Below are 24016 nucleotides of genomic sequence, written 5' to 3' on the forward strand. Positions count from 1 at the left end.
TTCCACGAACCTTTGGAAAACTCTAACCTTCTGCACAGTTTGCTATAACAGAGGCCCACGCTGTTTGCTCATGGCTTGGAACAACAGCTATGGGTGTCTGTAACGTAGAAACTAGACAAGGGAAGGGGCAGAGGTTGCCTGACGGAAACCAACAGACAAGCTCTGTACAAGGGGTCTACAAACAGTACAAGAGAAGACACTAACAGATAAATCCAGGGAAAAGGAAGTCGAATAGCAAAGTAGCAGAAGGAAATGAAGGCAAAGCCGTATAACAGGATTGGATAGGGAGAAAGAACTGAGGGTTGAAAACAAGGAAGAAAGCAACGGAGCAGCAGTCAGGAAACAGGGGAACTGTAATAACAAAGTAAATAATGAAGGTAAACCGATGTGGATAGCAGAGGACGGTAGGGTACAAGGTAGAAAGCTCAGAAACGCAGGGACGCAATGGGCAAGCCCAAAAGGAGCAGGGCTGTAAGGAAGGAAGCCCCAAGGGAAAGGGCTTAGGGCAGCGGAGTGAAGCAGGCTGTACGGCAAGGAGCCCAGAAGGGCCGGGCAGCAAGGAGTAAGCCCAGAGGAGTAGGGCCGCTGACTGTAGAAGGCTGCAGGAGGATTGTAGAAGGCTGCTAGACTGGAAGCCCAGCGGACGAAGACTGTAGGTTCAAGGCAGTAGAGCGTGATCTGCTGTAAGGCAGGAGCCTGAGAGGCAATGGCGGAAGGTAGCAGCGGAGCGTGATCGGCTGCAAGGCTGGATCCTGGAAGGCAAGGACGGTAGGTAGCAGCGGAGCTTGATCGGCTGCAAGGCTGGATCCTGGAAGGCACGGACGGAAGGTAGCAGCGGAGCGTGATTGGCTGCAAGGCTGGATCCTGGAAGGCAAGGACGGAAGGTAGCAGCGGAGCGTGATCGGCTGCAAGGCTGGATCCTGGAAGGCAAGGACGGAAGGTAGCAGCGGCGCGTGATTGGCTGCAAGGCTGGATCCTGGAAGGCAAGGACGGAAGGTAGCAGCGGAGCGTGATCGGCTGCAAGGCTGGATCCTGGAAGGCAAGGACGGAAGGTGGCAGCGGAGCGTGATGGGCTGCAAGGCTGGATCCTGGAAGGCAAGGACAGAAGGTAGCAGTGGAGAGTGATCGGCTGCTATGCAGAGGGACCGCATACAAAGATACGTAGCTCGAAGCAAAAAGGTGCTGGGAGGACTCTTAATGCAAGAGACTGAGCCCCTGCAGGCAGCAGCTCTTATACTGCCCAGCCCAGAGGCTGGCTAATTTGGTTGCACCTGGCTAAGCACACCTGCAGACAATCTGCCACCTCCCTCTCTGATCCTGAGCTGGTGGGAGCAGAGTTGATCCCTAGGGCTTCTGGGGATTGTAGTTCCGATGACCAATAGGAATAGCCAGGAATAGATGGTTATAGCCAGGTGCATTGTGGTAAGTGAAGTTTGTTGGAAAAAATAGAAAAGTATCAAAGACTCGAAAATGGGGAATAAGGTCCATATTGATCGCCAATGTATGCTCCCATGGCGCAGGCATGACACTTTGTTAAAAGCCAAGTGAACTTTATGATCAGAACTTGGCTACAAAAAAGCACTTTCTTATATATTTGGAAATCCTGCTTTTAATCTTGGGAAGGGGATCCGACCCATGTTACAAGGATATCCAGTTACTAGTTTTTTATGTTGAGTATTACTGTCATTTCTGTTAAATCTGAATTGCCATATCCTACCTTTATGAGTTTGATTTATGCAAAAGTGGGAGGGACAGATTCCTTTTATTAGTGTTTTCCTTTAGTTTCTTTTAGGTAGGTAGGGAAATACTCCTTATGTTAGGGATAGAGAGGTATTTGTTACACCCTTATGAGTTAATAAAATGGCTACTTGTGAAGAACCTTTACCAAGTTGTCCGCCTGGCATTTCTGACCCCTCACAGTACCCACTCACATGAAGATCTGTAACTCTACCTCTCTCCCCTGAACACTCTCAAGCCCACTCTTGATAGAGCAAAAAGGGAATTTTACCCAACCTTCAACTGTCACTCCAAACATCCTCTGCAGTTACAGGGCACCCTAAACTCACTCCTCATTCCTTCTAAGTCTGTGACTATCAACTCCACTCTTGCAGCCACTGCTGCAAACCTTTCAAAATTCGAGCCTCTGTCCTGACCTTCCTTGCACTCCCTCCTACTACAATTTACACTCTGCCTACTCTACCATCATCCTCTGCCTCGATCTTCCACTTTAGTCATACTAATATTAGTGGAGTGCTATCTCTACTGATGAAGGTAAACCCCTCTTGTGCCCCATCAGACTCTCTGGTTCCTCCGCTAGTGAAGCCTATTGCCCCTTTAGTGGCCTCTCACCTGGCTGAACTCATTCAAACTTTCCTCCGACTCTGCCTGCTCTTCAAAACAGCCACGTTCATCCCTCTCCTAAAAAAGCAAGGGGCTGACCTGAACCCCTAACTTACGCCCTGTGTCTCTCCTTCTGCACTACTCTAAAGTGCTCAAAGGGTTGTGTTAAAACGTTTTACCAATTTTGTAGATTTCCACAGCCTTCGAGAGGTATCGGGTAATATTATCCCCATATATATGGTCGCCGTAAATAATATTGCCGGGAAAAAGCCGCGGCGATATTATATGGGTGACCATATATATGGGGACAGGGGCAAAAAAAAACATTTTGAAAAAAAAAGTGTGGGGGGTGTCCCCCGCATGTTCCATGCAATAATGTCGCCACAAAAACCGGCCATTTTTCGGCGATATTTTTGCATGGCGAGATTTTTGTGGTGACATTATTACATGGAACCCTTCGAGACCCTCTACAAGCAGGTTTCCGCTCATGTCACGCCACAGAAACGGCTCTCATGATTGTGTCCTACTTCATCACCTCTGCTAAGCACTCCAATTTATCCTCTATCCTAATTCTTCTTGCCCTTCCTGCTGCTTCTGACACTGTACATCACTCTGATCTCCTTAATACTCTTTCTCCTTGGGATTTGCGATCAAGCCCTTGGTTGGATTGAATCGTACCTTGCACTTCGCCAAGTCTGTCTCCGTTAGCAAAAATAACTCTCACCTCACTCTGCTAACTGTTTGTGTTCCACAAGGCTCTGTCTTGGGTCCACTCCTCTTTACACTCTAGACCTCTGCTCTTGGGGCACTAATCTCCTCTTTTGGGATCTTGTTTCAACTCTTTGCAGACGACACCCAGATCTTCTTCTCTTTTCCTTAACTCTCTTCTGATCTCTCTATCAACATTTTCAACTGTCACTCTGCCAGTAAATAGTGGATGGCTTTGCGCTCCCTGATGTTAAACTCGACCAAAACAGAGGTGGTGTTCTTTCCTGCCAAAAGCTCTCTCATATCTCTTCCTATGTCTATCCAGTTCCCACATTACACTCTCCACTACTGTTCTTCATCTAGAAACCTCAGTGTCATTTATAACCCTTCTCACACCTTCTCTGCTTCATCTCTAAAACTGGAACAGCAGCTTGCCTCAACCTCCTAAATATTAGGAAAATCGGGCACCTCCTCTTTTCTTTCAACACAGCCAAGCATCTCTTAACCACTCTTGTCTTCTCTAAACTGGACTGCTGTGCCAGCATCCTCTTTGGTTTCCCCAACTATGCTTTCTGTCCTCTCAACAAGATCATTTACTTTGCTACCTGGACTCTCTTTGAGCTCTCTCACTTCACACCTACTCCCTCGTACCGTCACTAGGCTGGATGGCTGACAATGCAAAACATGGCCATATTTAAATTTATTTTCCTGGTTCACAAATCTTTCCATGTTAAGGTACCACTGTATCTATCCTCCTCTAAAAGCCTTCTCGTAGTCTCTGCTCTGCCTACTCAACTACCTTTGTGGCTCATCGCCCTCCCTCTGCTTTCTTTAACTTCCGCTCTTTCTCTCTTTTTGCTCCACTTGCATGGAATTCTCTTCCCCCGGACATCCGAGAATCAGTCAACACAGATTTGTTCAAAACCAAACTAAAAGCCTACCCCCTCGCCTCTGAGTTACCCTCTTAACCTATGTCTCATCTGCCTGCCAGCTAGCATTTTTCCCTTGCCTGTTGGCTGCCTCTGTACTTCACTTCCTCGGCCTCCATTAGAGCACTTCACCCATCATGGTCACATCCAAACTCAGCTGGCCGTACCACCGACCTGCACTTAAAATGTCCAATGTTCATTGTCCTTAATCTATGTATGTCTGCTTATGTCCCCGCTGACTGTTCCATTTACTCCCCTCAGCGATTTGGTCAGAATGTCCCTCAAACTCACCGCATTGTAATAAGCTTACCGTCAAATCTGATTTCTTATCTATTGTACATTCTTTTGTGATCAAAAGAGCGTTGTTCCTCCTGTATATAAATTATATAAAAAAAAGTTTGTCCTCATTAGAGGGGCTCCCACACTCTTGTCTCGTCAAAGCCTCATTGCTTCCCGTCAAAGGCCTTTTCGGCACCAAAGATCATCTGTTGTGGTCCTCGTGTTCTTACCCTCTGATCATGTTCAATAAACAAATATTCTCTGTTGAATTATGTCCTTTTATTAAATCCTGTCTCATTCTAATGAATTTGCTATGGGAGAACCCTCCATATCATCAAGGGAAAACATTTTGATAAAATCGTAGCATCTGTATTTGAGTGATCTATGCCTCTAAGAGCTGTGTAGGGAGAGGTATTTTCCCTTTATCTGTGAACAAGGCTACAGTGACCTAATAAGGACGGTGACCCAGTTTTCTTTTTTGTCCTACTGTACATTTCTGTTCATGTATTGCAGTGAGTTTTCCTCTGAAATGTTTATAGGCGGGGCTCAAAATTTGCACTCTCCATTGGCTAGTGATAATGGACTCTTGGAGAGTAAGAAATGGTGCGGGGGGGATGGTGGGTGTGGGTGTATGTGTGTATGTGTGTGTGTGTGTGTAGGTGTAGATTTGAGGTTTATGGCAGGGTGTTTGGTGTAGCTGGTCAGCAGTAGGAATTCAGTCTTGGAGGGGGTTGAGCTTCAGGTAAGCACCGGACATCCAGGACTGGATCAATATGACGCATGTTTTGAGCCTGTTGATGAAGGATATCTTGAGGTAGAGCTGCATGTAATTTCTGTAATTGTGTATGTGGTATCAGGGATCGAAATTACTATTGGATAAGCAGGAGCTAAAAGCAGCACCCTGGGTAGCCAGCAGTGACCAGAGGCTACCATGGCAGGACAAGGTGCTAGTACATAGCGTTCCGCAAATCTAACTTCCCCATACAATAAAAATATAATGTAGTCCTTTATTTATACCCCCTCACCAGGGATTGAAATTAAGATTGGATAAGCAGGAGCTAAAAGCAGCTCATGGGTATCCAGCATTAACCAGTGACTAGGAGCTACCACTGGGGAATGAGGAGTTAGTACATGGAGCAAATCTAACTTCCACATAAGATGCAAATATATCATTTTGTCCATTATTTAGGACCCCCTTATGCTTTAAATATTGTAAAGATGTGTGCTTAAATGTTTATTTACAAAATGTCCCAGATAATTTGTTCAGCATTGGTTGACTTGGGGAACCAAAATTAGCTCCTGGTAGCTGCTAGTGTTAAGCTAATCGGCCTCCTATAGGGCCTATCCAGGAGCTAAATGGCTCCCAGCTCCCCTCAGTTTCACACCCTCCCTTATGCTTTAAATGTTGTATAGATGTGTCCTAATGTTTATTTAAAAATTGTCCCAACTGGACAGAGTTAAATTTACATAGGCATGCTTGTTCAGCATCAGTTGGCCTAGGTAGCCAAAAGTAGCTCCTGGTCTCTGTGGTGCCAAGCTAACGAGGCTCCTCTAGGCTACAAGTAGGAGCTAAATGGCTCCAAGATCCCCTCCATTTTGAACCCTGTCGTGTTGAGCCCAGAGGGTTCCAAGCGGTTCCATGTGAAGGTTGAAGATCATGGGGGAGTGGATGGATCCTTGCAGGTGATGGGTAGAGTTGGTGATCCAGAGAACTCTCTAGTTGGATGAATTGGTTACAGGTAGGATCTGAACCATCTGAGGACGATCTTGCTGATCCCCATACAGAATTGTAGGATGCTGGTGAATGTTTGGTGGTCTTCTGAGTTGAATGCTGCTGAGAGGTCATGGAGAACCAGGAGGCAAGGATTGCCATCATCAAGGATTTTAAGAGCATTGTCTATCACATTGATTGTAGCCCTTTCTGTGCTGCATCGGTCTGTAGCCAGATTGGTAGGACTGAAAGAAGTTGTTGATATCACTGAATTGGAGTTGCATGGCCACAGCTTTCGCAAGGATCCTGCCTAGAAAGCTAAGGTGGGTGATCAGGTAGTACTTGCTGAGCTCTGTGGGGTGAGGCGAAGGTGCTTGAGTGAGGGAGCTGTTGATGATTTTTAGGTAAGGGAGGAGGGCTTCAGTTGGATGTGATTTGTGTACTGACACAGGGAGGATGCCATCTGCGTAAAATGTTCCAGTGAGTTCTTCTATAGCAAGTCTCTTGAAAGCGTTTCCAGGTAGTGGTGATTTTGCAAGATGGGATGTGTAGTTTGCTCTCAGTTGTGGTGTTGGTGTCTATGCGCTGGTGGATAATGCTGATTTTGTTGATGAAGAAAGAGTTTAAGGCAGTGCACGGGTGGGGTGGGCAAATGGTTGATGCAATGCTTGATGGCTTTGAAGAGGGCTCAGCTTTTGTTGTTTGCCTTTCCTATGGTGTTTTGGTAGCAGTTGGCCCTGGCAATGGTGATCAGTTGCACATCGTTTTTGATCAGGGCTAGGTTGGATGTGCTACCAGTATTTCTCTTTTTCTGATGGCACTTTTTTCCAGGGTACAGGAGGTTCAGATTTTAGGTTGCATTTTTTCACTGGGACATGGTGGTTGATGTTGGTTGAGAGTTCTTGGAGAAGTCACTGTTCTAGTTCCACTGAGGTAGATCGACCCATGTGAGTTGGAGTTTGGCAAGGTCCTACTTGAAAGCCTTCACTGAGAAGGGGACTACCAAATGGCCTGACGAGTTGAGTGGGATTGGAGAGCTGTGACAGAGGGGTGGGCAGGTCCGTTATTTTCTAGATGTGGTCATGTTTGGAATCAAAAGTAGAAATGCAAGAAGAGGAAATGGAAGATAATCTAATCTGGGCTTCCCTTCTTGGTCAAAGTGGTTTAACCTTGCGCAAATCACTTTAAATTCTTCTGCTTCAGTTTGCATATGTCTCATATGTTTTTGTTTTTTCCTAGTCAAGATCCAATACCGCCTGTGCGCATTAGTGGGCAACTATAACCTCTCTATATTTTAGTAGCCTGGCTTTCTGATTTGTCATTATGTGGGTGCGTAGCAAGTGCGAGAGACAGCTCGTGCAAAGTAAACAGTCATTTAAATTGCTGCTATCTTGACTGCCTCGTCTTTGTTTATTTCATTAAACTCATGTGAATTATGATTTTACTCGCACAAGGTCTGTGCATATTGGAGCACCCTAATCCAACGGTTGGCAAGTACGAATTCATTGTCACATTAATATTTCCTGCAAATCTGGGAAATTGAGTTCCGTGGTTGGGGCATGTTGTGCACACCTAATAATTGGCCCTGGTCTGGTGATGGTCGACTGGTTGGCGTTGGTAGATCATGTTTGTTGATTGAGATGGGTGAAGTGGATGTCCAGTGCATAATGCTGAAAAACCTATGCCGAAATAAATATTAATAAATGCCTGACCCTAAAATATCTGCGAGCCGAGACACAAGTCAGGGCAGCCAAATCTTCAGCATGTATATCTCGGATATGCCAACCCTTCCCTATACACATCTAGAGCATTCATTTTGACTCCCCTATAGGTGGTGCTAAAGCACCATCTAAATGAGACAAAACTAAACATGACTCTCAGCAGACACTTTAAATGCTGGCATCTCTCTCTTGCACACAGTGTCTAGTTTAGACAGCAGTGTTTATAAACAAACTTTATACCACTCAAACCTGGTTACTACATATACAAGTCTTCCTTTGACTGCTTATGCTTAGCTGCTCTTGCAGACAAGTTAAAATCCAGAATCCAAATTGCACTCTTTTCCCTTGCTGATGTAATAAAGCAGTTGTTTGATTTCCTGTGCTAGATATTCTGTTCTATTTGTTTTGACTTTTTTATCCTTTTTTCTTTTAGACTGCACAAGAAAGAAAATGATTACGAGCAGCAAAGCACTTTGTTACAGCAACAAGATAATTCTTGCTCCCATGGTCAGGGTTGGGATGCTGCCAATGCGCCTTTTGGCTTTGGATTATGGTGCCGATATTGTGTATTGCGAGGTATGCGGAATCAGCCTTATAAATTCTATTTCTATAAGCATGGGGTGGGACCAGAAGATGAATTATTACTGAAGATTTTCATTTTGCTATAGTACCAAGAAAGGATTCAAATTAACAGGTCTGTTTTATTGACTGTAGTCATTATTTTAAAGCCTTTTCTGTGTAACTCCTGCATTGCTTAACGCATCCGGTTTGATTTAGTATATTATGCATTTTTAAGGAGAATTATTTTCAAACCCAAAGTGTGCAGTGGGACAATGGTGCACAGTGGAGATCAAGCTGTTTTCTCAATAAATGGATGACCAATTGTAGAGCTAACCACAGAAGCTTAGAGAATGGAGAGATACTTCTTTGTGCATGTATGCAAGCCATATTGAGGGCTGGAGCACAAAACTATGTGTGCATTCATAATCAAAGTATTTTTATTTTAAATTGATAATAGTTAACTATGCATCAACATTTTCTTTTTCATGCCTACATATCTCTTTTTAGGACAATCTGCAAGTGATCAAAATATAAGCAAACCGTAGGAGGAGAAGGACCAACTCTGTCTGGCGACAAATGTAAAAGCTCCATAACAATAAATGTAACGTCTTGAGAAATGTCAATGAACCGAAATCTAGAGAAATCCAGTGGCCTGTTCTTCATGAAGGGTTAGAGATATTTAGTATATCCTAATTAATACTCGGAACTCTGTGAATGTGGTTAATCATTTCAGGCTTTTAATAGAATATGCTGCAACAATATTTCGAGTGCACCCGAAGTCTGGTATCAATAGATAATCATGATGAATTGTGGGGTGATTTAGACCTAATACCTTCCATGGTCCTGAAACACTACAAGTATTGGTCTATTCAATAAATCTATGATCATGAAAAATCGAAAAAATGTGTGCCGCAAGATTAAAAATTGTAGTACAGTGTCAAGATTCAGACTAAATATAATACAAAAGATATTATGAAACATACAATATCATCAAGTGACCTGATCAGATGGATCACTTAATATGAAAACTAATATGTGTTGTAATAGTTCCTCATCGTCCAATAAAAACCCCTATTTTGTGGTCTGTGTTTAGAACAAGCATGGTTCTAAGGGTCATGCTGATCAAAGACGCTTTTATTTTTAATACAGTGCCGTTTTCTGTCACCACCTCTTTGTTTCTTGGTGATGCCTTCAATCCCGATTAATCAAATAATTAGAATGTGGAACACACATTGTTTACTGTGAGTTTAGACACTAAGCATCCTCTTTCCTTTTTGGTTATTTGAAGCTGGTGGTGTTTGTTGAAACTCTGGAGTAAAGCATTCTTAATCCTTTTTATTAAATTTGTTAACTTTATCTCTCTCAAAACATGTTTTCTAATGGTAGACGTTTCTCGAGACTTTAAATGTTTTGTTATTTAGGTTTTTAACCTTGTCAGGTGATTAGGTGATTTTTCTCTTAAGGGTTTTTATATTTTCATCATTTACAAATTGTCTTGGAAAAAGCTCATATTGCAAAAACTGTGTCTACTCTGCATTTTGTATGGATTTAATACCTCTGTCTGTGCCTGTCCCTGGTTTCTATCAGTCTATTTCTCATTAACCACCAGACGGTTGTTAACGGGTTCTCTTGCTTGTTTATGGAACCTAACTCAGTATTTCTCCATTGACTGCTATGTTTATTTTTCTGAGTGTTTCTAGGCCAAGCACCCTTACTCTTGATAAATACAAAAAATGATGAAGTTTAAAATAAAAATACTCTGACGAAAAGAGCATGTAAAGAATATCCATTGTCTCGTACAGCCAAGTATCTTTGTGTTCCAGTGTACTTGCATCTTTACAATGCTCGGGCAGTGCAGCTCAGTAAGTGTGAGCAGTCAAAGCCTGGACAAATGAAAAATGCTTCTTACCTACAATATGTGTACTAGCCAAGAGGAGATGGGCATGATAAGCTTCCGAACCTCACTCCACTTAGTGGGTTTTACTTGGATTGCTTATTAAGAGGTGGATGTGGCTGCGACCGGGCTGGAGATGTCTCCTAGAGGAACAGAGAAAGTCAGATCATCCTCCGCAATGTCTGTGGGGGTCCATCTAGTTGTGTTACACTTTAGTTGGATGCCCCCATATTGAGCAGTGTGATGTAAGGAGCTATCTAAAGCCCCCGCTTGATAAACCAGCAATGACAAAGCCAAAAATGCAGGTGGTATAAATATTTGTATGTCATTTATTTTTTGAAATAACCCAAACTGTTTTAGAGGTAGTATTTATTTATTTATATATATTTTTTCTCTATTCTATTTCTAACTTGACCAAGCTGGAAGGTTTTAACAAAAAATATACCTGGTAATAGCATTTCCTAGCATTGGAATGGTTAATAAAAATGTCCTAAGCATTGTCATCGACCCATATTGTAGTATTTGTCTTTTTCTGCGGGTCCAGGCAAATTCTTAAAATATGTATCAACGTTCTTAAAATATGTATCAACCTTCTTAAAATCATATTTGTAGTCCTTTGGGGGACAAACATGCCTCTATAGGCTTTGTGTTTTCTTTTGTAAAGGGTTTACTTGGTCCCCGTTAGAAATAGAAAAAAACACATAACCTTTTAATGCGACTGGGAGGATGCTTTTAAAAAGAACGCAGTAGGCACAGATCCCTTTGGGAGCCTGTCCACCAACCTCTGCCCCTCCTCACAGGTCATGCAAATATTTTGATAGTGTTACAAACATTTCTAAAACTTTTCCTGGACTGATGGACTAAGAAAAATGCTATTTGAGCAACCCTCTGACATTTTGGCTGGATAAGCCATAAAGAAGTATTCAACATTTTTTAAGATGAATAGGGGGCTGCTCTACAAATGAAAATACATTCTCTGGTATATTTCTTAATGTTAATTCAAAGTGACTGGTTGATTTTGCATTCATGTTGCAGTGTTTGCTAGCTAATATTGTTCTCAGTAATGTGTTGTTTGGTTGCAGGAACTGATTGACATAAAGATGCTACAGTGCCGGAGAGTTGTAAATGGCAAGTATTTTTTAAATTTTATCATATACCTAAAGGCATTCTAAATGAGTCCACGCTGGGAACAGTTAACACAATAATGCCAATAATCTGATGTCTTTACCGTCCGTGTGCTATGATGGAAATAGAGGTTCTGAGGAAATAAAATGGTACTCTTGGTTTTTTCTGGCAAGTGACGGAGGTCTGCACTCTATGGCATTATTTTCGAAAAGACTTCTTCAGAGTAGCTCATAACCAAGCTGTAGCCTAGAATCTGTTCTAATAGGTACTCTGTAGCCAGATTTTCATTTGCACAGGCTTTTTTTTTTGCCTGGTTTTAGTTTCTGCCAGCGCAGACAACACCTGTCTCTCACCTTCGAGACGCTAGGTTGCTATTTGTGAAGCTCTTCCTCTTGACCTTCTAGTGTTTGCCTTGTACCCCATTTGCCAGTATAATGGCCATTCTGTTCCAGGCTCTTTATTCTTGACCAAAGTGGTGCCTTATTAGAGAGGTGGGTATCAACACACGTCCATACAATCAGCTGCTTGCTTTTTGAACTATCTCTTTGTCTTAAGCAGTTTGAAAAGAGATGATTGGCTTTGAACGTTCTTATTCAGAGCCTTCCTCAATTTTGTGATTCACTTCTACAGTGTTCATTTGCTGAGTGTCCCGCTGTTCTGGGGATTTTAGTAGCAGGTTTCTTTGAATTATTTAAATTTAAACCTATATAGAAACAATGGATCGCAAAGTACATAATCATGCAGGGGATTTCACCTTTTGCCTGGTTGCGGTAAGCAATGTATCTATTTTCTTCTTTATACATCCCTCTTGCTAACCATCCTCGACTGTGAAATGCATAATGAAAAGTCAAAGTGTACATCTTTGCCCCTTTCACACTCCACATCTTATCATGGTGCCTTTTTCCCACAGATATTAGTGTGGTGAATACCCTAACAGGTATTCCTGCTAGAAGGTCTCTGATGTGCCAATTCAAGAACATTGAATCACTTAACGCCAAGTTCAGCAGTGGGGTAGGAGGTAGGCTCTGACTCTCCACCTAAGAGAATTTGGTCAGATTTTCAGTTCTCTGGCAAGTGACCCAGAGAGGCTAGCTAGCCATGATGAGTTGTAACCAAACCTGAAAAGGACCTCTTGTACTCCAACCTAACTTTTACGTAGTGCCTTTCCTGTAGTTCTCAGGTCTCTTGCATGGTACCAACACCCACACAATCCATACGCTTGTACCGTCTTTTGTCCTTAACATGATTGATGTATCCAAGTACAATATATAAATTGGCAAAGATATATAGAAGCAGAACAATGAAGACATATCATCTTGGGAGGATATATTAATACATTGAAAATAAATAAAATGTAAAACACTACTGAGCCTAACGCTTTGATTTACAAAATATAAATCTACATTAAGATAAGGATCACAGTTTTCAATAAATATTCAAACTTAAGACATAAAAGTGATGCAAGTACAGTGATGTAGAGTTGCACTTTACATGGTAATAAACCTTAAACCCTTCCAAAGTGATAGTCTGAGCAGAAAAAAGTAAAGATTCATTGTAGCAATGCTCACACATTTTGAGAAATGATAAAAGCCAGTTAAATGCAAGCCTTACTTTCTGAATAAAAGTTTAAAATGCTTGCCAAGCTTTCTGTAATCCATGTGCAAATAACGATGGGTCTATCTATGAAAAGGCCTCCTGGCTTGAATCCACAGAAATTGCTGTTTAATTCATAAACACAGCAATAAGAGGTGCAGTGGAGGAATACATACAATGTTCTCTGCTTACTAGATCATTGGCCTAACTCTTGTAATACATATTTGCATCATTCAAAGATAAACCAAATAGTACAGTGTTTAAAATTAAGGTTGGATAAGCAGTAGCTAAAAACAGCTCCTGTGTGTTCAGCATTAACCATTAACCAGTGACTAGGAGATACCACTGAGGCACAAGGAGCTACTACATAGCGTTCCACAGATCTAATTCCACATCAATTGCAAACCTATCATTTTTTCCTTTATTTATGACCCCTATTGGGTTCGAGGAGCAAAGCTTCCCTGCTGATTAATCCAATCTTGGTACCTGCCACCAGTAGGGAAGGAAGAAGCCACATCTCACTGTGGTGCACCAAAAAGTCTGAAAAGGAGTTCTCATTTATTAAGCCGAGTGCAGCAGCATATATATCATAACCACATGGGCGTACATTAACCAATGTTATTATTGCATATTAACAGCGTCTGTAAAAAATGTCTAGATGCATACATGTTATGTTATCTTAAGTTGATTTAAACCATGCACCGCTGCCATTTTCGGGGTCTGCAGGCGCTCACGTGGCTCTGCAAGGAAACGTGAGGTAGGGTTGGTTAATGAGGGATAGCATAGATTTTGTGCTCATCTGTTGATTTGTGGAGAACCAGGAGCAACTAGTGTCTTTTAACTTTCTAGATGTGCTTTTGTTTTGTGCACTGGGCATGTTTTGTCCTGGAAAGGGGGCTTCCAGTGTTTGACTTGTTTGTTGTCTGAGGTGGTTGGGTTTGTAGGTTGGTTAGAGTGATGTGCAAATTGTGTGTTTTGGTGGGTTCATTCTCCAGCCCTCTGGGTGTGTGTTGTAGGTGAGGAGTGTGGGTTGTGTGGGAGAGAAGAAGTGGTTAGTGGGTTTTGGCTGATATCTGGCTATTGTTATGTTATTGTTTTCCATTCTAAATGTGTCCCTTGTTGTCCTTGATTCTGGTTTATGGTTTGTAGAAGCAGGGATTGCATGGGTTGGTGCTCTGTTCATGGACTGGTTAAGTGGTTGATCAGTGTTTATATAAACAAGTTGAAAACCCAGGTTTTTAGACTTTTCCTGAAAGCAACGTGGTCTTCCCTCGTTCTGATTTCCTTAAAGATTCAGTACCATAGTTTAGCTATCAGATAGGAAAAGGCAATTGCTCTGAATTTATTTTTTCTTGTAGTGTCTTGTTTCTATTTGGAGGTTGGTGCTGGATCTTCAGTCTCTCCTCGGCTGTTATCAAGTGATTTTTGTTGGGATGAATTTCGCTCCTTATCCGTGTAGTGGTTTATGGGCAATGCAGAGGGCTTTGAAGTTGATGCGTTTCTTTACTGGTCACCAGTATACACTTCTTAGGGGCGTTGTGATATGGTCTCTTCTATTTAATCGTAGGAGTAGTCTTGCTGCAGTTGTTTTGGTTGCGTTGTAGTTTTTTTGGTGAGGGCTTCGGCCATTCCCAGGTAATGGAGTATTTGCGTATTCTATCCTTGACAATACCAAGGAGATGATTGCAAGGGTTCTGTATGCAAAGTTGAGGTAAGGCATGATTCCACTTATTAATCAAAGGAGATAAAAGCATTTTTCAGCTATTGCATTGCCATGTGGTTCCAAAGTGAGGCTGTTGTCCATGAGGATACCCAGATTATTTTACCACTGTTGATATCTCCGGTTGGATTTCCATGGTTGGTGGCCATGTGCGGGATGCCTTTGTTTGTCTGTTTTCTTGTTGGGCGATATTTCTGTTTTGGTTGGGTTTAGTTTGAGGTTGTAGTTTGCCATCCGGTTGTTTGTCAGTGAGGCATTTATTGAGCAGGTTTCCTTGCTGTACTTATCTTGAAAATGAGTTGCATGTTGTCTGAGTAGTTATAGGAGGGCAGTCCATGAGTTTGAAGTAGTTTCATTAGGGGCCAGGGGGGTCATATAGATGTTGGAGAGGAGTGGGGAGAGGCTTCGTTCTTGTGGTACACTGCATGTGATATTTCTTGTGTTTGATGTGAATGGTGGGAATGTGGGTTCTTTCTCTTTGGTCAGTGAGGAAAGATTTCAGCCATTGTAGTGTGGAGCATTGTATGCCAGATTTCTCCAGTCTCTTGATTAGTATTGTGTCTCTGATTGCATCAACGGCAGCTGATATGTCCACTAGTACAAAGGCCGATTCGGTATTGTCCGCATACGTTTTTATGTCATCCCATATGGTGAGGAATGCTGATTCTGTTCCTCTCCTGGATCTGAAAGCGACCTAGGATTGGTCATTGTTTTCTGTACATACATTGTAGCAGGTTTGCGAAAGAATGCGCACATAAATCAGGAATCTTTACCGTCTAAAAAAGGTTATCTCGTCAACTGTTAAACACTCAGAGCACCCCAGCCTTGCAACAAGACATGATATGCCCCAGCTCATCCTTAGGAACATCCAGTAAGATAGACATATGTCCCCCTCGTGGAATAGGGCACACAAAGACAAACTGAGCCAGGTGCAAGGTTGTATAGATAACAGTTAAGTAAATGCAGGTTTCTCCACACTGTGATGCATCCTGCAGAGTCATCAATGATCCCCAGTCTAAAGTCTCTTCCCATGTGAGCAGGGGAAGGCAGCTGCTACCTGATCCTGACCCTGGGGGCGGTATTCTGACGGTGGATCACATGGGAGGAGATGGCCGTCAGGGGAGAGTGGTGACTCCAGCAGGGGAGGAGCAATATTCTTCTCTTTCTTGCGAGGAAGATCCTTGAATTCCAGAGGTTTTTTTTTTTAACAACATTTTTATTCGTTTTAACATGCAACAAAGAAATAACCATATGACATATAACTCCACTCCCTTCTCCCCCCCCACCCCACCAGAGGCCTTGTACATCTATTCTCCCATATCTTGTTCACATGGGATCATAGGATATCCAATGTTGCAATGTATTTTATGAAAACTTTTATACAATCCCTTTTAATTTTTCTTTTTTGTATGTAATATGTGAAGATGATTGTATTTTTATTATTGATGCCTTTAGTGTAATTTGATTTTAAAGGTTTCGTATGTAAACCATATACAAAAAGAAAATTTAAAAAATCCAGTATTCTTATCCTGTGTGGGCACCATTGGGTCATGTAGTCGCTTTGTAGGTAGGTCAGTACTGGGCCTCAATCCTTCTTGAACCTCCCTTGGGCCCCTTGAATTTTGTATGTTACCCATTCTAGCACCAAAAAGTTCCATATTTCATACAACCAGTCCTGTATCTTTGGGGGGCGGGCGGGGGAGGCTGTTGTTGTTGTTTCCAGTTTTGTGCTATCCCTAGCTATGCTGCTACCAGGAGGGTAATCCTGCCACGTTTCTGTGACTTGTTTGGTGATTTTGCTGTCGGATGCCACACTACCAGAAATTGTCCCCCGGTTGATCGAGGCCCTGGTATATTTCCTTCATTTGTTTTCTGACCTCCCCCCAGAATTCCTGTAGCTTGAGGCAGTTTCTCCAGATAGGCTGCCAGTCACCGTGTTTTGCATCCTCTCCATCATTGATCGGACGTGTGAACATCTTGTGGATTCATTGCGGTGTGTAGTGCCATTGCAAGACTACTTTTATCCAAATTTCCCTGAGTTGTATTGATCTTGTTAGCTTGGAGATTATTCCCCCACAGGTGGTCCTAATAGTTCCTATGTATTGGCTCCCCTATTGTTACCTCCTATTTCCTCATGTAGTTCCACTGCACCTGTTCTTCTTGGTCATTCAGGTGCTTGTATAGATTGGAAACCAACTTTTTTGATCCTGTATCTGTTGTGATGTATTGTTCAAAAGGCGTAAATTGCCTCTTGGCTGCCACTTTCATCTATGGTGTCCCTAGCCAGTGTTTCAATTGATTGTATTTGAATCTGTCTTTTGCCCCTAGTCCTATGGTTTGAGCGCATTCCTCAAATTATCTCAGATTCTGCCTTTGGAACATGTCCCTTAACCGCTGACAACCTGCCATTTCCCATTTCCTGAATGCTTCCTTATTCAATCCCGCCGGGAAATCTGGGTTGGCAAACAGCGGGGTGAATGGTGCCGGCTTTGTGGATAGGCTTCCCTACCCAGCCACATGAGGTTCTGTAGGGATGATCACACAGCCGTTATATCTTGTCATGCCCATATTTTGCTTTGATCTCCCCCCTAGCCATTGCCTTGCCACTCTTAATTGTGCTTCCTTGTAATACCTGAGAAAATGCAGAAATTACATCCCTCCTTTGTTTCTTGGCGCTGTGAGTGTTGCCATTGCTACCCTTGGAGGTTTCTTCTTCCATATACAGGCGTTTATTGTTTTGTTCAGGGAGCTGAAAAATTACGTAGGGACTCTAATCGGTAGTGCTTGGAAATAGTACAGTATTAGGGTCACCATTTTTATTGTCATCAGACGGCCCCACCAAGTTACCATTAACGGGTTCCATTTTGTTAGATCTGACTTGATATTTCTTAATAGTGGTGATAATTTTCTCCATGTAATTGGTCTGTTTTTTTGTGAGGGTTATGCCTAGATATTTTACGCCATCTTTGGATTGTTTTAGTTGTGTTGTGTGCTCCAGGTTATTTATCATTTCTGGGTTTGCAGACAAGTTCACCATTTTTGTTTGTTAATGCTGAGCCCTACGATTTCCCCAAAGTCTTCTAATACTTTCAGTAGGGTCGATAGTGATTGATTCTGGTTCGAAAGAGCGACTAGCATATCATCTGCGAATGCTACGATTTTATGAGTGTCCCCCCCGCCATTTCTATCTCCTTCAGATTGGTTGATTCTCTTATCGTAGCTAATGGTGGTTCTAGATCTATGCCGTAGAGAAGTGGGGATAGAGGGCAGTCTTGTTTAGTTCTCCCACCCAGGATGACTTTGTCAGTTATTATGCCATTGGGTGCAATGCGTAGCAAAGGCGATTCATAGTTTTCTTTTATTATGTTAATATACTTTGTCCCAAACCCCATTTGTTTCATTGTTCTGAGTAGCTAGACCACTCAACCCTGTCTCTTTTTCGGCATCTAATGAGATGAGGATCGCTGGGCTGTGTTTTATTCCTATTTTTTCTGTAAGGTGACAGATTCTGCGCGTATTTTCGAAGGTTTGCCTGGTTGGAATGAAGCCCGATTGGTCCTGTCCAATAGATTTCGGTAGGGGGTGTATAATTCTGTTAGCGAGTATTTTGGTGTATATTTTGGCATCTAGATTTAGTAGCGCTATTTGTCTGTATGAGCCTGGCACTGCCGGGTCTTTGCCTTGTTTGTGGAACACTACTAACTTTGCTTTGTTCATTGATGGCATGACGTTTTTGCTTGTTTGGAATGTATTGTATAGTTTTGTGAGGATCGGGAATAGGGCATTAACTGTATTTCTTAAAGATAATCGCAGTGAATCCGTCCATCCGGACCTGGCGTTTTGTTCTTAGGCAACTCTCTTATAGCTTTTTGGATGTCTTCTACCTTTATTTCCCCCTTTAGTTCTGCACTTTCTTCTTCATTTATTCGTGGGAGAGGATTTGCTTTTCCTTTGCCGGGTTGTCTGATGTGTATAGTTTGTGGTAGAAATCGCTGAAGGTTTCCCCTATTTCTTCGTTCATCGTCTTCTCCTGCCCTTGCTTGTTTTGGAGTTTCATGATTGTTTTGTGACCCCCTTTTCTCCCTCAATTGTCTGGCTAGGTGTCTGTCAGCTTTATTTGCCTTTACGTAATGCCATTGCTTCAGGTGTAATAGTGCTATTTCTGCATTTCTTGTTCTTATAGTCGCGGGCTGGCCCAGGATATGTCTCAGCGCTTTCTTTAGCTTAGTGTACTAGGGGTATTCACCATTTCTTTTTGCACCTCGCTTAATTTTGTTTCCAGTTCTTTTTTCCACTGTCGTCTGTTTCTCCTTCCCCGCCTTTACATATATTAAGTTCCCCCTCTGTCAAGAAATCAGCGTCTGCTCCCCGTTCCGTCAAGCGTTATGTTAAAACTACAAGTTCCACAATTCCAACACACACAGAGCCGAAGCGTTTCCAGAGTGTCAGACAACGCTGGGGGTTGCCGTGGAAACGTTGGTTGCCTGAGCACGTACGTGCACGATTACGGCATTGCAACGTTCCCCGCACGGTCACGTGATTTGTTTAAATCTCCACCCAGCATTCGGAACGCTGCTTCTGAATTTTCGGCTTTTGGAGCTCTCTACTGTGTTCTTGTCTGGCCTTGAATCTTTGACCCTGCTTTCGTCTCACTGACTGATCTTGAACAACCCTTGACCTCGTATTGGATTCCACCTGTTACTCGACCTCGGAACGAACGACGATAGTTTTGCCTGTCATTTTCCTGCATTTGGCGTCTCGGATCTTTTCTCCTGCAATTTTCTATCATTTGCTTGCTAACATTTATCACGGAACTCACTTGCTTCGGAAATCCTGTCACTCGGAACACTGTTCTTTGGACCTTCCACACGGAGCACATTTCTTTTGGAACTCATCACAAGGAACTGGGATTATTCACGGACATTTTTCTTTAGGTGTCCGCGTGCCGGCGGGTATAGGTTTAGGTTGGATTGTCCTTGTTTTGGAAACAGACTCGTCGGACGGACTTCCTTTCATCTTCCCTTCCATTGCTAGAACATTATACGGACAAGCACCTAATCTGATCTCCTGGTTATCCTGGCCCTCCGCTCTGCCTGGCTTACTATCCTTGCCCAGAGGTATTCACTACGTGAGTACGTTGTTTGTTCTACATTTATTTTGCTTTGCTTGTGTCTATTTCATGAACTCAACTCCTGACATTGTGTTCTTTGTCTAGGTAGCTGTGTTCCGAATCATTATAATCTTCTGGGCAATTCCCCTTCCAAAATAGTTCCTTTGTACTTTTGGGAGTTGCATTGTCTGGAAGGTTTCTACGGCTACACTACGCGCTCAACCGAATTCTGGTATTACCAAGTTTGCGTGGGTGGTTTCTCACATATTCAGAAGCCGTATATCCTATTATGATGGAAGCTGTCGACGATCCGTTGGCAGCTTTGGTTCAGTTGGTTGCTGGTTTACGCGCAGATATGACTGCGGCTCATGATGCCACCCAGCGTCGGATCGACGCCCTTCAGGCCGGTTTGCAGGCAGGTGGTGGTGCTAGCGCCCCTCCTTCTGGTTCTGCCCTTGGAGCAGGCGCTCCTCGACAAGAGAACGCGCCTGTTTACATGACGGCCCAGTTTCCCTTGGCCCCTCCGGAACGTTTCATGGGGAATCCTAAGACGTTCCGCACTTTCATTAACCAATGTAGGCTGCATTTTCTGTGCCGTCCTACGTCTTTCCCTGATGCCACCACCAAGGCGGCTTTTGTGTTATCCTACCTTGGGGGTACAGCAGCGGTCTGGGCAAATCCATTATTGGAACAAGGGAGCCATCTTTTGTACGATTGTGATGCTCTCATCTCCGCTATGTCCCGTGTCTTTGACACACGGTACAAATCCCAAGCCTCGGATTTGGAACTACTCTCTTTACAACAGAAGGATTTGCCTTTGTTGTCCTACCTAGCCAAGTTTAACCAACTGGTGGCGGAGACGGATTGGCCTGAGGCAAAGAAAGGGGCTCTATTTTACAAAGGTCTTTCGGATTCTCTCAAGGACGTTTTGTCCACTGTCCCAGTGATTCCTACTGGTTTTTCGGAGTTGGTAGATCTAGTCCTTCAAGTCGATGCACGGAGGGCAGAACGCAAAGGGGAAAAGAGTCTGGTTCCCTATCCTACGCCAGTAGCTGCTGATCAGAGCCATGCTCGCCTGAACCTATGCAGATAGGTACCCTCAGGGCTCCGCTCTCGTCTGAAGAAAGAGAGAATCGTAGGAAGAACAACTTATGCTATTACTGTGGCTCCTCGGAACATTTCCTGAGACAGTGCCCTAAGAAACCATGAAAACATGGAAACTCCAAAGCTCGGCAATAGAGAGAGCCCCTTTGTCGAGTCCCTCGAATACGGGCTCCGATACCATGGTTTTGTTTCCCATTACTGTTGATGTTTTCGCTCCTTCCATGGTTTCTTGTACAGTGGACGCTATATTGGATTCAGGGGCCACTGGGAATTATGCTGACAGCCAGTTTGTTAAGAATCATGGTATTCCTCTGATTCCCAAGCCTTCTCCTGAACTGGTCAACGCCGTTGACGGCACGACTCTGTTATCTGGTCTGGTTACCGAACAAACGGTAGATCTTTTTATGACTACGTCCTCTGGTCATACCGAAACCATAGCCTTTGACGTCATTACAGCACCCCAGTTCAAGTTAATCCTTGGATTGCCCTGGCTAAGGAAGCACAATCCGTTAGTGGATTGGGCTAAAGGGACGGTTTCTTTTCATTCTGAATACTGTGCTACGTCTTGTGGGACATCAGGATCCTCGTCTTTGGGACCCAGTACTCATCTCTTGGATTCCGCTCTGGTCATTGGAGCAGTCATGAACCCGGTATTACCTCGGGAGTACCGAGACTTTAAGGACGTATTTGACAAGAGAGGGGCTGAGATCCTACCACCACATCGACAGTATGACTGTCCTATTGATTTGTTTCTTATGCTGTTGTACCCTCCGGTCGTGTCTATTCCTTGACCCGCAAGGAGGACTTAGTGCTCAAGGAGTATCTGGACAGGTCTTTGGCTTCTGGCTTTATCAGGCCATCACGTTCTCCGGCGGCATCAACCCTTTTCTTTGTTCCAAAGAAAAAAGGCGATTTGCGCCCTTGCATCGACTACCGTGCATTGAACGCGGTCACCATCCGTAACCAATACCCAATTCCGCTTATCTCGGTTCTTCTAGACCAATTGGGTTCTTCTACCATCTTCACTAAGTTGGATTTGCGGGGCGCTTATAATCTGTTCAGAATGCGGAATGGTGACGAGTGGAAGACGGCGTTTAAAACCAAGTACGGTCTGTATGAGTATTTAGTCATGCCTTTTGGTTTGAGCAATGCCCCGGCTACGTTTCAGTATTTTATTAATGATGTTTTCAGTGATTTACTCGACCACTATGTCATTGTATATCTTGACGATATTCTGATCTACTCCCCGGACTATGATACTCATGTACAACACCTCTCCACGGTGCTACAAAGGCTCAGAGACAACCATCTCTATGCTAAACTAGAGAAGTGTATCTTTCATGCCCAGCATGTGGAATTCCTGGGATGCGATATCACGAACCAGGGAGTCGGTATGAGTGATTCCAAAGTAAGGGCTGTACTGGACTGGCCTGCTCCTACGTCTATCAAATCCTTGCAGTCCTTTTTAGGGTTTGCGAAATTTTATAGACTCTTTATACGCTCCTTCTCTGCCATTGTTGTCCCTTTGACTACCCTTACCAGCCCTAAGAATGGGTTCAAGTGGACGGAGGAAGCACAAAAAGCTTTTGACAATCTCAAAACAGCGTTCACCTCCGCACCAGTCCTCCAGCATCCCAAGTCTATGCAACCATTCTACGTGGAGGCCGATGCTTCGGATCAAGCGGTTGGGGCGGCGTTGTCTCAGTATTGCAAAGACACAGGTTTCCTTCATCCTGTGGCGTTTCATTCCAGGAAGCTTACCAAATATGAAGCTAACTACACTGTCACCGAACGTGAACTATTGTCTGTGTGTGATGCTTTCAAGGTATGGCGACATCATCTTCTGGGTACTGCTGTTCCAGTACAAGTTTACACTGACCATCGCAATCTTCTTGCCATGCAGTCAGTGAAATGCACCACAGCCAGGCATGCCAGGTGGCACGAATTCTTTTCACAATTCAATTTCCAGATTACGTATCGCCCCGGGCTCTACATTCCAAGGCAGACACACTTTCAAGGAGGTATGGGGATGACTCCTCTCCCAAGGAATTTGGTGGAATGTTGTTACCTAATCAGGTTATATGCTCCTGTACTTTGAAGCCTTCATTAAAGGAATCCATTAGAGAATGGGTTTCGGGGAATCCTCCGGAGATTGAGAGTTTGAATATGACCATAATTAACTCCATGCCTTATGTCAAAGGTCGTCTGTATCTCCCAGATGTCGACTCCAGACAAACAGCGTTACGTTGGGGTCATGATTCTTTGGTTTCAGCCCATTCTGGTTTGCGCAAGACTCTGGAACAGCTCAAGAGATGGTGCTGGTGGCCTTCAATGCAGAAAGATGTCTCGGAGTACATCTCTACCTGCGCCATTTGCGCCCAGTGTAAGTCCACAACCATGAAACCCATGGCTTTATTGTGTCCCCTTCCGGTCCCAAGCAAACCATGGACCATGATATCTATGGATTTCATCACAGAACTCCCTCCCGTTCAGGGTTTTGACGCCATATGGGTGGTGATCGATTCTTTTTCCAAACTGGCCGTGTTTGTTCCTTGCCAAGGTTTGCCTACGGCGCCGGTTCTGGCGGACTTGTTTCTACGCCATGTTTTCCGCTGTTTCGTCCTTCCAGATATCATAATATCCGATAGAGGCTCGCAGTTCACCTCGCGTTACTGGAAGCATCTTACTACGTCCCTGGGTGTTGATGCGAGGTTCTCCACTGCGTATCATCCGGAAACGGACGGTCAGACGGAACGTTTAAACGCCACACTTGAGCAGTATTTACGTTGTCTAACCATGCAGCATCAAGAGTCCTGGTTGTCGGTATTAGTGACAGACGAATTTGCGTACAACAATTCAGTTCACACTTCCACAGGTGCTTCTCCTTTCTTTGCCTTGTATGGTTACCATCCACGTTCTTTGCCATTGGATCTTCCAGTTTTGTCAGACAATCCCGCGGTCCAAGACAGTCTCAGGGATATTGCTTCTCTACATCAACAGGTGCATTCCCGTCTAAAGGAAGCCCAGGACCGTTCTAAGGAGTACGCCGACGGACATAGGTCTCCTGCGCCCGATTACCACCCGGGTATGTTGGTCTGGCTTTCCACCAAACACCTCCGTATTCCCATGAGGAGTTGTTTGAAACCCAAATATGTCGGTCCTTATCGTGTCAAGGATATAATAAATCAGTCTGCAGTGAGACTTGAACTACCGGATAACTG

The 24016-nt window shown here is 43.6% G+C and overlaps 1 protein-coding gene across 2 annotated transcripts in view; it reads left to right on the forward strand.

The window, feature by feature from the left end:
• The window catches only part of DUS2 (dihydrouridine synthase 2), a 1290787-nt gene that overhangs the window by 139171 nt on the left and 1127600 nt on the right, over positions 1 to 24016 (forward strand). For both annotated transcript variants that reach the window (XM_069639713.1, XM_069639706.1), the window contains 2 exons: positions 8122 to 8264; positions 11226 to 11271. In XM_069639713.1, the coding sequence (XP_069495814.1) occupies positions 8122 to 8264; positions 11226 to 11271 (189 nt within the window). The remainder of the gene's footprint in view (positions 1 to 8121; positions 8265 to 11225; positions 11272 to 24016) is intronic.

Source organism: Ambystoma mexicanum, chromosome 1q, assembly GCF_040938575.1.
Source record: "Ambystoma mexicanum isolate Mex_15411 chromosome 1q, UKY_AmexF1_1, whole genome shotgun sequence".
Classification (NCBI taxonomy): Eukaryota; Metazoa; Chordata; class Amphibia; order Caudata; family Ambystomatidae; genus Ambystoma; species Ambystoma mexicanum.